Genomic DNA, 13422 nt, shown 5'->3' on the forward strand with positions numbered 1-13422 from the left:
AAATAGTTCTAAATAAAAACATGCTTATGAAGTAACAACTAGAGGTGGTGTTTCTACTCAGGATCCTCTATATCCTGAGGGGCATCCCAAAAGAGTTGAACAAGATTCTCAACGAACTGAAACTAGTGCTCCATCTAAGAAAAAGAAGAAGAAACATAAAACTGTTGTAGAATCCTCTGAGCTGTTAATGATCCTAATAGTATTTCTATTTCTGATGCTGAAACTGAAAGTGGTAATGAACATGATAAAGATAACGATAAGAATGATGCTTCTGATAAAGAAGAGGTTGAAGATGAACCTGAAAAGCATGCTAAAAATAAAAAGTATACTAAAGAAGATTTTATTGCTAAGAAACATGGTAATGAAAGAGAACCTTGGGTTCAAAAGCAAATGTCTTTTCCTGCTAAGAAACTAAAATCAAAGGAAGAAGAACACTATAATAAATTTTGTGATTGGATGAAACCTTTATTCCTGCAAATCCCTTTGACTGATGCTATTAAATTGCCTCCTTATTCAAAGTATATGAAAGATATTGTCTCTAACAAAAGGAAAATTCCTAATGAGGAGATTTCCACTATGCTTGCTAATTATTCTTTCAATGGTAAGGTTCCAAAGAAGCTTGGCGACCCAGGTATACCGACTATTCCTTGTTCTATTAAGAATAATTATGTTAGAACTGCTCTATGTGATTTGGGAGCGGGTGTTAGTGTTATGCCTTTCTCTCTTTATAAGAGACTTTATTTAGATAAGTTGATACAGACTGATATATCTTTGCAAATGGTTGATAAATCTACTGCTATTCCTGTTGGTATATGTGAGGATGTTCTTGTTCAAGTTACTAATAACTGCTTGATATTAACTGATTTTGTTGTGTTGGAAATGCCTGAAGATGATAATATGTCTATTATTCTTGGGAGACCTTTTCTCAACACCGCAGGGGCTGTTATTGATTGCAATAAAGGAAAAGTTACTTTCAATGTTGATGACAAGGAGCATACCGTTTATTTTTCCAAGAGGATTGAGAAAGCATGTGGAGTTAATACAATTTCTAATGTGAGAACTATCAAAGTGGGAACCATTGATTGTCCTATATATGAGCCTGAACAAGGATATCAAAATATTATGATTGGATCAATGTCAATACAATTCAAGGTAACATGATTGATTTGAGGTTTAATTCTTCTTATGTTACGTAAAATTTATTTGGTGGCAAGACTTGATCACCCTTGTTAACAAATTCATTTTATATGCATAGAAGAGCTAAACAACATCTCTTTCTTCCTCCACTTGATCTACTTGCTGTAGCACTTTTGTTTTGCAAAGTTCTTTAGTTAATTAGAGATTTCAAAATCTTTTTCTGCCCAGTAATAATAAATTTAACACCCAGAAATGTGCATTTTTCAAAGTTTTCAAAAATTCACAAAAATTATACCATTGGTCCTATTTTTCGACGAGGCACCTGGGAACACCTGGGGATGACCAGTGGGGCACCCCAGGGTGGCACCCCACAGGCCTGCGTGGCCTGGAAGGGGGGCGCGCCACCCTGTTGTGTGGGCCCCTCCTTGCCCCACTTCTTCATCTCTTTCACTCATTGCACTCTCTCTCCCGAAAAAACTTGCACCAGATTTCTCTCACTCGCGTTTCTGCTCAAGAGCTTAAGATTTCTCGATCTCTTTGCTCAGCCCAGATTTCTGTCTGAAATTTGGCACATTTGCTCTCCGGTATGTGACTCCTCCGATTATCCAAGTAGAATTTTGTTTGGTGGAGTATATCTTGAATGTTTTGCTGCTGTAGGTAACATGTTTAGTGAGCTTGCATGCTTGTTCTAAGTGGTAAAAACTAGTTTTGATGCATGATTAGTACTCTAGCAAGTTCCTATGGTAGTTTCCCTCAATTATATATCACCAAATCAAGTTTTATAATGTTTGTTGAAAAATTTCAGAAAAAGAAGATGGATAACCACAACTTTGGAGAAGTGTTTGAAAGAGAGACAACGAGCACGGGGAGGCCCTCAAGGTCATCCACCCGATTCAGGCAATCCTATAATGAGGACCTCATCGCAGCAAGCTTCGCACCCGAAGAGGACAATGGAGTCCCTAACGCTTCATCCTTCCCATGTTATGACTTTTTGAGAAATGCAGGTTTGTTGGATGATTTCTTGACCCTCGTCGGTAAGGCAAGCTTAACCACCTACATGGGAGATGAGAGTGAGCAATACTACACGCTCACTAAAATCTTTGTGGAGAGCTTCAAGTTCAACAACAAGCACTTTCGCCCGACAGTTGCATTCAAGATCTATGGTAAACCTATTACTATGAAGTTGGAAGATTTTTGTGCTGCATTGGATATTGCCCCTATAGGTACAGCGAAGAGGATTGAGGACAATCCCAGGGTTTTGCTTGAGCTCTATCGAGAGATCACCAATGATGATTGTCGCACCATTCAGCGTGGCAAGATAAGAAACTTTCAACTCCCCGCCATTAAGTATTTTGCTTATTACATTACTACTAGCATTCTTGGTAGGGAGAACACTAGTAATATATAATCTATCATCTTGCTTTCTTAATTGCTGCACTCACTGGGGACACGCCTTATCATCTTGGTGCTCTTGTTGCTCGCCGCTTGTCTAACAAGGGGCCTATTTTTGGAGGAATCATTGCATCACGCATTTTTAGCATATCTAGAACTTCCTCTTGACCCTACTGATGTGAAGTTAACTCCTATAAGGCTTGATATTGCTGCTATGAAGAGTCATCAATTTGTCACAACCGACTCTAGTTCAGATAATATTGTCTATAGAATGTTGTTTGCTGACGGGGAAGAGAGGGAAGTTCCATTGCCCCAGCCAGATTTGTTCAGTGTTGACAGGAAACCATGGTCGCGCTCTAAGGAGGAGGTGGATGAGCAAATGAAGATACAAGGCTTCCACCAGCAGCATGACTCCGAGGACGCCGAGCCCTCCTACGACTACACCGTCACGTATCCGGGTGCTTCTTCCAGCACATACCCGGAATATGACTCATCTTCGTCGTACTACGGAGGTGCTACTTCATGGGCACCATGTGATTGATCTCCACTTAGGCCAAAAGCCTAAGCTTGGGGAAGGTATACCGGCATCATATTATGGTTGCTGGATACTTGTACATACTTGTTTAGTTTCTTTAAGTGGTTTTCTAATAAGAGGGAGATGATATTTGGGGAAGTGCTGCCTGAAAACAGATTCTGGACTGTTACTAAAAAAAATCGTGCGCACAGCCAGAACGTTATTTTGAGTTGCAAATTTTTGTGCATGTTCCCCAGGTTGTTATCTAACTTTCATTAGTTGAACACTTTTCGAACTGAGCAACGGAAGATTTTTGTAAAAATCGATTTCTGTACTGCTGTCAGGTTTTGGCAGATTTCTACCACCCTGCTTTTCTGTGTTTCTTCTAGTTTTCATTCTCTTGTTTTTGCTTTGTTTCTTTCCTAAAACACAAAAAGACCAAAAATATTTCTGTTGTTTCTCTTCGCCATTTGTTTATCTTGGTTTCTTATTCCCATTTTGCTTTATTTGCTATCGTTGGTTTGCTATAAGAAAATCCAAAAAGATTTTGCTTTGTTTGCTTGTTTCCTTTTGTTCTTGTTTCTAATTCGAAAACACCAAAAATATTTGCTGTTCTTCTTTGGTTTTGTAAAGTTCATTATGGAGTTCAATGGTTTTCGGTGGCTGGAGCGTGCTTCCATTCCATATTATTCAAGCTACACAAGTGAAAAGGCAATAATGACGATCTACAACAATCTGACTGTGGTGAGAGGCTGGTATGAACTCTATTTGTTTTCAGTTTTGTACATATACTCATCCATGTGAGTGTGCTTAGTTGGTTCATGTGAGGTATATGTCATTTAAGAAAGTCTAGTAGTTCATGGTCTCTCATGATTAGCTCCAATTTATTAATATGAGTAGCATGTCATAAATATTAGCTTGCATTACTTTATTCATAGATAGATATGACATTGTGGTATCCTCCTCTGAATAATTCATTTGAATCAACTTGACACATGCTCACGCATGCATATGACTGAACCAAAGTCAATTAAGCCTCGATGATTTACTTCACCTCAGAGTTCTTGTATCACTTTTATGCCTCCATTAATTTATTTTGCCGCAAGCATGATTATGACAGTTACTGCTCTCTTGATTGTCGCTTCCCAGTCTATTGCTAGCCTTCAATTGTACTGAGCGGGAACGCTGCTCATGCTTCCACACCCCTGAAAACCAAGTTATTCCAGAGTGTCCACCATAAATACCTATGCATGGCATTTCAAACCATTCCAAGTAAATTCTCATGTGCTACCTTTAAAACCTTCAAAATGCTTCTCAATTTGTGTTTATGTTTTATAGCTCATGAGGAAGTATGTGGTGTTTATCTTTCAATCTTGTCATTTACTCCGGACGGACTTTCACAATGGACTAGTGGCACATCCGCTTATCCAATAATTTTGCAAAAAGCGCTGGCAACGGGGTTCCCAGCCCCAATTAATTAACTTTCATAAATTTACAAATAGACACTCCTCCATGGTATGTGATTGTTGGTCGGCACCCGAGGATTCGGTTAGCCATGTCTTGAGAAAGCAAAGGTGGGGAGGAGTGTCATCTAAATAAAACTAAAACAAAAAGACACTCCTTCATGGTATGAGATTGTTGGCAGGCACCCGAGGATTCGGTTAGCCATGGTTTGTGAAAGCAAGGTTGGAAGGAGTGGCACCAAAAAAAAAAATTCATGGGAGCCGCTCTTGAAAGTCTGGTTGATGAGGTAGTTAGAGTACCCATTACTATTCGTTGACAACAACAAACACCTCTCAAAACCATTTTACTTCTGTATTTAGAAAAATGAAAAGCTCTAGCACATGTTAATCCCTGCTTCCCTCTGCGAAGGGTCAATCTTTCACTTTTACATTGAGTCTCCATCCTTTCTTTGAGTACTTTCTTGAGAGCACAACTGTCATTCTTAGTATAATATGCTTGTCCCAAAATGTGATTAATTGTGGTATAACTGTGATGCTTTTATCTTTGATAATCTCTACTTCTAGTCTTTCCATGAACCTCAAAGGTGCCCGAGCATTTATGTTTTGCTGTACAAACACGGGCAAACGAGATACCACTTTATCATATCCTTCTATGAACATTGCAATCCCGCTGATAGACATGATTCATGATGCTCGTTATTAATTTGTTGGTACCTTTTCCATGATTGACATAGCTATTAGATGATTTTATTTGCATGTATCTTAGTATGAATTGCTTAAGTACTTGCCATATCATGAGAATATTTACATCATATGAACAAATGTGTTTGTGAAAGTTCTTTTATCGCACTCAGTTGTTAACTGAATTGCTTGAGGACAAGCAATAAGCTAAGCTTGGGGGGAGTTGATACGTCCAAAACGTATCTACTTTCCCGAACACTTTTGCTATTGTTTTGCCTCTAATTTGTGTATTTTGGATACAACTAACACGGACTAACGCTGTTTTCAGCAGAATTGCTCTGGTGTCTCGTTTTTGTGCAGAAATCCAACTTTCAGGAAAATTCTCGGAATTTATGCGAAAGGTCTTATTTTTCCAGAAGATTGACGGAGCCAGAAGGGCAAGCCAGGTGGAGGCCCGAGGGCCCCACACACTAGGCCGGCGCGGCCCAGGAGGGGGGCGCGCGGCCCTAGCGTGTGGCCCCCTCGGCTGGCCTCCGACGCCCTCCTTTGGACTACTTAACGCCTTCGACCTAAAAACGCACGGGGGATAGTCGAAGTCGCTAGAAACCATCCAGTACGCCGCCACCATCGCGAAACTCCGTCTCGGGACCAGAAACTCCGTTCTGGCACCTCGCCGGGACGGGGAATTGGAGGAGATCATCGCCATCATCACCACCGACGCCTCTCCATCGACCAGCCATGTTTCCCCCATCCATGTGTGAGTAATTCCCCCGCTGTAGGCTGAAGGGGATGGTAGGGATTGGATGAGATTGGTCATGTAATAGCATAAGATTGTTAGGGCATAGTGCCTAGTATCCGTTGTTGGTACTTTTATGATATTGTTGCAACTTGTTATGCTTAATGCTTGTCACTAGGGCCCGAGTGCCATGATCTCAGATCTGAACATGTTATTGATTCATGAAGATATTCGTTGTTTATGATCTTACCTGCAAGTTGTATACACATGTTGCTGTCCGGAACCCGAGGCCCCAAAGTGACAGAAATTGGGACAACCGGAGGGGAAGGCGGTGATGTGAGGATCACATGTGTTCACGGAGTGTTAATGCTTTGCTCCGGTACTCTATTAAAAGGAGTACCTTAATATCCAGTAGATTCCCTAGAGGCCCGGCTGGCACCGGCTGGTAGGACAAAAGATGTTGTGCAAGTTTCTCATTGTGAGCACGTACGACTATATATGGAACACATGCCTATTGATTAATTAGTACTTGGATACCGTTTTATTATTATCTGCAAATGCCCTGCTTTGATTGTTACATGAGTTTCTCTCATCCATGCAACGCCCGTCATCCATCCCTGTGCCTACAGTATTTTAATCCTGCTGTTTACTATAATCACTACTGCTGTCTTTGTTACTCTGCTGCTGTTATTTCACTACTGCTACTGCTATAAAACTGTTACTACTGATAAACTCTTGCGAGCAAGTCTGTTTCCAGGTGCAGCTGAATTGACAACTCCGCTGTTAAGGCTTTCAAGTATTCTTTGTCTCCCCTTGTGTCGAATCAATAAATTGGGTTTTACTTCCCGCGAAGACTGTTGCGATCCCCTATACTTGTGGGTCATCACTCACCATGCCCGACCGACGACGCGCTCACGGATTGGAACCCCAGTGAGGCCACGCTCTCCTTCTAGACGGGCGTCTCTTGTGACGCCGACGCCGTGACAGGCGGTCTCCCTCGCGGATGCCAACCTGCTCGGTGGAGAGGTCCTGGCCTTCCTCGCCGGCGTTGCCATGCTCCGGGAGCTCACGTCTCCTACAACTTGTTCGCGCCGGGGGCCATGCCGACCAAGCTCGGGAATGAGAAGCAGGGGCGACGGGAATGAGGACTGGGAGGAAGGGGAACAAAAGTCAACCGGATTATTTAGACTAGTCCACGTTGCTGAAACCACTGTTCACGTGGCCTAAACCACTATGAAAAACAGTTCATCAACGCCACGGGGGTTATTTGTCTGGTTTTAGATACATAGGGGGTTAAATGACCCAGTTGAAACATAGAGGGTTAGCAACCTAAACATGATAGATAGGGGGTTATGTGAACTTCTTTCTAGTTATAATAGGAGCCGTTCACTTTCTAGTTATAATAGGAGCCGTTCATCCCCCATACCGAGCCAGACTCGAGTCTAGAGCTCCAACCAATATGGCTGTCGGAGCGACCGGACCCAGAGGCGAGGAGAGACGTTCCCCGCCAAGCTCGCGGCCTCCCCTCCTTCATTCCCGCGCCTTAACTTCTCCACCACCACCACCCTACCGCGCCATTCTCCGCCCCCACCATCCACGCCGCCGCCGGCCGATGCCCCCGTCCACCACCTCCGCCACACCATGTCGTTCCCCCTGCACACGCCGCCGATCGTCATGGAGGCCAAGCATCACGACGCCGGGAGTAAAAAGGCGTCCGTCGTCGCCGCCGCCATGAGGGGTTCGGGACCCAAGGGCCGCAACGAATCGTCGGGAAAGGCGGCCGTGGCCGTCGACGGCGACAAGAGCAGCCAGCACGCGCTCAAGTGGGCCGCCGACCACGTCCTCGCCCGATCCCAGTCCTTCTTCCTCCTCCACGTCCGCCGCAAGAACTCCTCCCTCAACCCCGCAGGTACACCTACATCCATCCGCACCTCCTCTGGTTCTGGCCGCGCGCGTGGATGATGCAATTAATCCTGATACGGAAATTAGCGGATGTTTTCAAATGTGATTTACGCGTATGCAGTTGGGAAGCAGTTCTCCACGTCGCACGTGCAGGAGGACGTTGCGGCCTCGCTTCTGGCTCATATGGATCTCCAGACCAAAGAGATGCTGCTGCCCTTTCATTGCTTCTGCAGCAGAAGAGGGGTATGTGACGTCTAAATCTATCTTGTTTTTGTCAATGCATGGTTACATTCAACATTTCAGCAAATCATTGGCTTTCAGGTTTTTTCAAAAAATGTTTATCCTTTTGCAAAACTAGCTAATTTTCGAGCACAAGTGCAATACAAATATAACAAGATGTCTGATTAATCGGCACTATTATAATCTTGACCCGCCAAACTAAGCGGTGTACATTTTCTATCTACGATTTCACATTAATTTTGGAAATTCTCTAGAATTTTAACGTTTCGTAGTATAATAACAAAAGATACCACAACTGTCTTTTGGGAATGTTCATAAATCCCAATTAGTGTCATACTTGTTTGATCGGCAGAGAAATTTAGCACTTGGGTGCCCTAGTAAGTTACTACCTCCCTTTTGGCTGACTTACTTTAATATCTACAGTTGCAATGCAGGGAAGTCATTCTTGAAGGAACAGATGTGCCAAAAGCTATTGTGGATTTTGTTGTGCAACACAATGTTGACAAGATTGTTCTGGGATCATCATCTAGGAATGCATTTACTAGGTACTTTATCTACGATACAACAACTTCTATTCACCATTTTATTATCTAAAAATATTTGCAGTCCACAAAATTGCCATGCTTTGATGAGCTCAATATTTTCCTTAACCGTAGCAGGACAATTTGGAAAATGGATGTGGCTACATCTGTTACTAAGTATGCACCAAACTTTTGTTCAGTGTATGTCATAGCCAAAGGGAAGCTATCTACTTTTAGGCCAGCCACTCAGGCAATCGAAAATGATACAAGCAAAGAGGATACAAAATCTGATGCACCTGACAATCAACTTTTAGCTGCAGAAAGTTTGTGTTTCTCCGACTCTCTTGTTGGTTATTCTTTGTTTACTCATGAAGCTCTAGTTGGTTATTCTTTGTTTACTCATGAAGCACATGTGTAATGTGCAGGTGAACCGGCACACAATTTTGCTGGTGAAGATCCGCATTCGTACAGGTGAGACATCTTTCCCTATCTGCTCAAATATTTGTCTGTGCAAGAAGCTCCACTTACCTGCCTAGAGGAAATATTACGGTTCAATGTAAGCTGCTGATTGGCTCAGCCTTTATATTACGTGAAACTCTAGGGAGGCCCTGGCAGAAGTTCTATTAAAAATACATACAAGAGTATGTAGAAAGATGCAAGGGTTGGGAAGGGTCTTAGGTAAATACTACATGTACAGTATTAGTGGCTCTGCTTGTTTTGGGATTAATGTAAATCTAATTACAAGGAAACAACTACTACATTCATATGGAATCTGGTCATCTTAAGAGGACCCCTTACTAGAAGCAGCTTACACATACCACCGGGAGGGTATGTAGAGAATGAAATACGCATAATACTTTCCTACAACCATATCATATACTCCCTCCGTTCCAAAATTATTGGCGATCTAGGTTTGTCCTAATTTAAACTTCTCTATGATTGACTAGATTTGTGTCTTGCACGGTTCAAATAATTTCAAAACACTATTTATGCAAGTCAATAAGTCAACTGTTAAATTTTATAATACGCTTATACAGTACGGGATCCCTGGCACCCCAATCTCTTTGCCTTTTTCGTACAGTATCAGATTTCCCTTCAGTCTCTTTCCTTTTAGAGATTAAATTTCCAGCATAAATATTATAATATAATAATATAATGGTGGTTTGTATACTTCACAAATATATGTTGTTCCAAATATAACTTGAAATCCATATTGTTTTGGCAACCTAGTCATGCATCCTGATTTAAGTAAGTACGTACTTTGCCTAGTATTAAGGCAGATAATTTAAGGATGCATTAGCTCAATTAGTTTCATTCTTCTTTGAAGTTAAGTCTTTGCATTTGATGATTTCCAATTAATTTTGATGAATCATTTGCAAGGACAGTGTTAACATTTGGAGGTTCAAATTCTACTCTTACCCTACAAGGGTACAAGATAATACATTACCATAGCCATTTGATAAGTAAACCAACGACTCTCTTGAACTCCTGCATATTGTAAAGAACCGATATAACAATGCAAGTATTAGTGACCATCAGATCAAACTATTTTCTATGCAGCTGAAGTTACAAATCAGATATATTCTTTTATTTCTCAGATCTGTTCATCTAACTATTTCTAATGTTCTTCAATGTTGTGCCCGTAGTGCACTAATTTTATTGGTGCATAAACTTGTATCTATTTTTAATTCTATTGTATCTCGGTCAGGCTGATGTCAACACACGCTGCTCTGCACATTGGTACCCATTTTGATGAATCAACAAAACAGGGAAACCACAAGGCACTAGTTCGACAGAGAAGTGGCGATTCATATCTTTCAAAAACATCTTCGTGTCCAAGTGAATTCATAAGAGTTATGAATAAGCAAGGCAATCATTTGTCTCCAGAGTATCCTGAAAACCGTAGAGATACCTTGTTTTTACTAAATAAGGACAATGAACGCGCATTCCAGGCTCCACATGAAAAATACCTGGGCATGGATGATAATGCACTTAGTCTTGAGTACAATGCCTATGGCCCTTTAATCCCAGGTGGAGAATGTGCCTCATCATCTTCTAAATATCAAGCAGTATGTTCGAGCATTCTTCCCACAGTTTTTAAATGTTATTCTTGACGACATACAAAACAGCTAAAATTGGTTATATTCAAGTCTTACCAACACCATGTCACTTGCAGGAATATGGGGAAGGGGATCCGAGGCGTTTCCAGAAAAACAATGGCAATATGCTTCGGAACTACAAAGAGGTACTGGGTTATTATTTACCAATTTATGTCTTCGATTGTGATCTTGCGCTGGATTAAAGGTTACCTTTCTTTCGGATCGCAGTTACCTCTTGGGACCGAAGATGGGATAGAAAACTCGTATGCAGCTGTTGAACGAGAGTATGATCCTTTACATGACAGACAAAATGCTGAACCGAGTTCAGCAGTACGTGGCCCAAAGCATAAGCTGTTGACACTTGACACTTTGTCTTCCGATCCTCAACATAGAGAAAGAATCACAGAGGAATTTATGGATCACAGTGCCGAGAATGAAGTTCACTCAATGTTGCGACGCTTACCTCCGAAATTCTACTCACCTCGAAATGATAGATATGGATCTGCTCCAGAGGAGAAGCATATACTTGAACTGAACTGTGCACCCTTGCCAAGGCCAATCGAGACTAAAAGAATGCTAGAGTGTCTCCCTACTAGATTACAGTGCAGATTGTACAACCCAAATGATATTGCAAATGCGACCGATCATTTCTCAGTTGACCTGAAGGTTGGGGAAGGAGGTTATGGACCTGTCTATAAAGCTACGCTTGACAATACCCTTGTTGCGGTCAAGATTCTGCACTCCAATGTAACTCAAGGACTGAAAGCGTTCCAACAGGAGGTATGTTTGTAGCTGACATTGCTTGACAAAATTATATCTTGCCACTAAAATTCCTTTTTTTCCAAATTATTAGAAAAATGTTGCCGGGTGTACAATCTGCTAAAGTTTGGGACTCATTCCAAATTAAAAAAATAAATGTCTGTTCAGAAGACACGTATTTCCTGCTAAAGTTTGAGACTTTTCCAAATTTGACTTCAATAACCAAATTTTACGATGAAATATATGTTATTCGAATCAGCTCCTTATACAATATTAAAAATAAATCATAGTGGCATTGATGCTTTGATGTGGTCAATTTTTGTCAGTACGAGTAGCCACACACAAACTTTGAAGACAACATTGTTGGGACAGAGCTAACATTTAGTTGTACGGCATTGTGGTGATAGTTTTGAGAACATTAGAACATGAAAGGATTTTAACTATTTTAGTAATGTAACTGATAAGTCTTTGTTATAATCAGATTGATCTGCTGAACAACCTTCGTCATCCCAACATGGTGCACCTGGTCGGTGCTTGTCCTGAGTATGGTTGCCTGGTGTACGAGTACATGCCGAACGGCAGCCTCGAGGACCGCCTCTACTGTCGTTCAGGCACTCCGCCGCTATCGTGGCAGCTCCGTTTCAAGATTGCAGTTGAGTTAGCCACCGGTCTGCTCTACCTACACAAGATGAAGCCTGAAGCCTTTGTCCACCGAGACCTCAAGCCTGGGAACATCCTCCTTGACAAAGATTTTGTCTGCAAGATTGCCGATGTCGGTCTTGCACGCATCATCCCCAAATCGATGGACGACACCAAAACACAGTACCGGATGACCGACGCTGCGGGTACCTTCTGCTACATTGATCCTGAGTACCAGAAGACGGGACTGGTTAGCACAAAATCTGATGTGTATGCGCTCGGCATCATCTATCTTCAGATAATCACAGCAAAGGACGCCATGGGGCTCGCCTATGCTGTATCTGATGCACTGGAAGAAGGGACCTTTCATGAGGTCTTGGATCCCAAAGTGACCAACTGGCCGGTGGAGGAGGCAAAGAAGTTCGCTGAGCTTGCACTGAAATGCTGCGAGCTGCGGCGTAGAGACCGTCCAGATTTGGAATCTGTTGTGCTACCTGAGCTAATCCGTCTGCATGCGCTAGCTGTGCCATCTGATGATCCTTCTATGGGCCAACCCCATCATCGTCCTTCAGCCAGCGAGAAGGTAAAAGACTTTATCAGTCACCCTTTCTTCTCTCCATTGCCTTATGAAAAATGTTTTCTTTTTTCTTTTTTCACTCTGCAATGGAAACATCGGAACCGTAATCTTAAAAACCAAGTTTTGTCTTAAATAGGTGGTTTGATAATATGGAAGATAGTAATTAAAATTTTGCAATGTCTCAACTGGGCTTATAATTTATATCTACTGTGTATGCAGGATTTGCCTTTGGGCGATGGCTTGGCTGAGATTCTTGCCGAAGGAAACGGGAAGGCAGCTTCATTTTCAGCATAGCAATATGAGGATCAGGAGTAGGCCTGTAAGCTGTCGCACTGCAGTTGTTCCAATTCGGTTGTAAATACTTCCCTAGCCCAGCAAAAGCTGTAGTTTTTTTCTCTGGAAATGTTTAACACTGATGCCAATATTAACAAACCTTAATTTAACACACAATTTTTTTTACTAGCTATCATCTGCTAGTAGGCAAGAACTTGCAATTCCATGGCTCGGATCAATCAATTGTTGTTCTCCTGTATCTAGAGACGAGAACCTTGATCGTGCTGGGAATTATGTAAAATGTGATTCCCCCATACATAAGTATTGCAAGAGAGATGAGTAAATTAGTTGCTCATTTTACTCAATTTATGTTATGTTAAACTGAACTTCTTGAACTGATCGGTGGAATTGAATATAACACTTGGCAAAATTCCAGTTGCGCATGTGTCAAAAAAATAGTTTTATGCTGGACGGCCACAATTCTGGGCT

The 13422-nt window shown here is 41.8% G+C and overlaps 1 protein-coding gene across 1 annotated transcript; it reads left to right on the forward strand.

The window, feature by feature from the left end:
* Positions 1 to 7398: 7398 nt before the first annotated feature.
* On the forward strand, positions 7399 to 13122 carry LOC127308324 (U-box domain-containing protein 52). Its single transcript, XM_051339115.1, has 10 exons — positions 7399 to 7832; positions 7947 to 8068; positions 8489 to 8610; positions 8725 to 8909; positions 9012 to 9057; positions 10295 to 10655; positions 10763 to 10831; positions 10914 to 11465; positions 11926 to 12666; positions 12880 to 13122. The coding sequence occupies exons 1-10, from the start codon at positions 7565 to 7567 to the stop codon at positions 12952 to 12954; spliced, it is 2541 nt and encodes an 846-aa protein (XP_051195075.1). The 5' UTR covers positions 7399 to 7564; the 3' UTR covers positions 12955 to 13122.
* Positions 13123 to 13422: the final 300 nt, after the last annotated feature.

The sequence above is a fragment of the Lolium perenne genome, chromosome 6 (genome assembly GCF_019359855.2).
Source record: "Lolium perenne isolate Kyuss_39 chromosome 6, Kyuss_2.0, whole genome shotgun sequence".
NCBI classification, from domain to species: domain Eukaryota; kingdom Viridiplantae; phylum Streptophyta; class Magnoliopsida; order Poales; family Poaceae; genus Lolium; species Lolium perenne.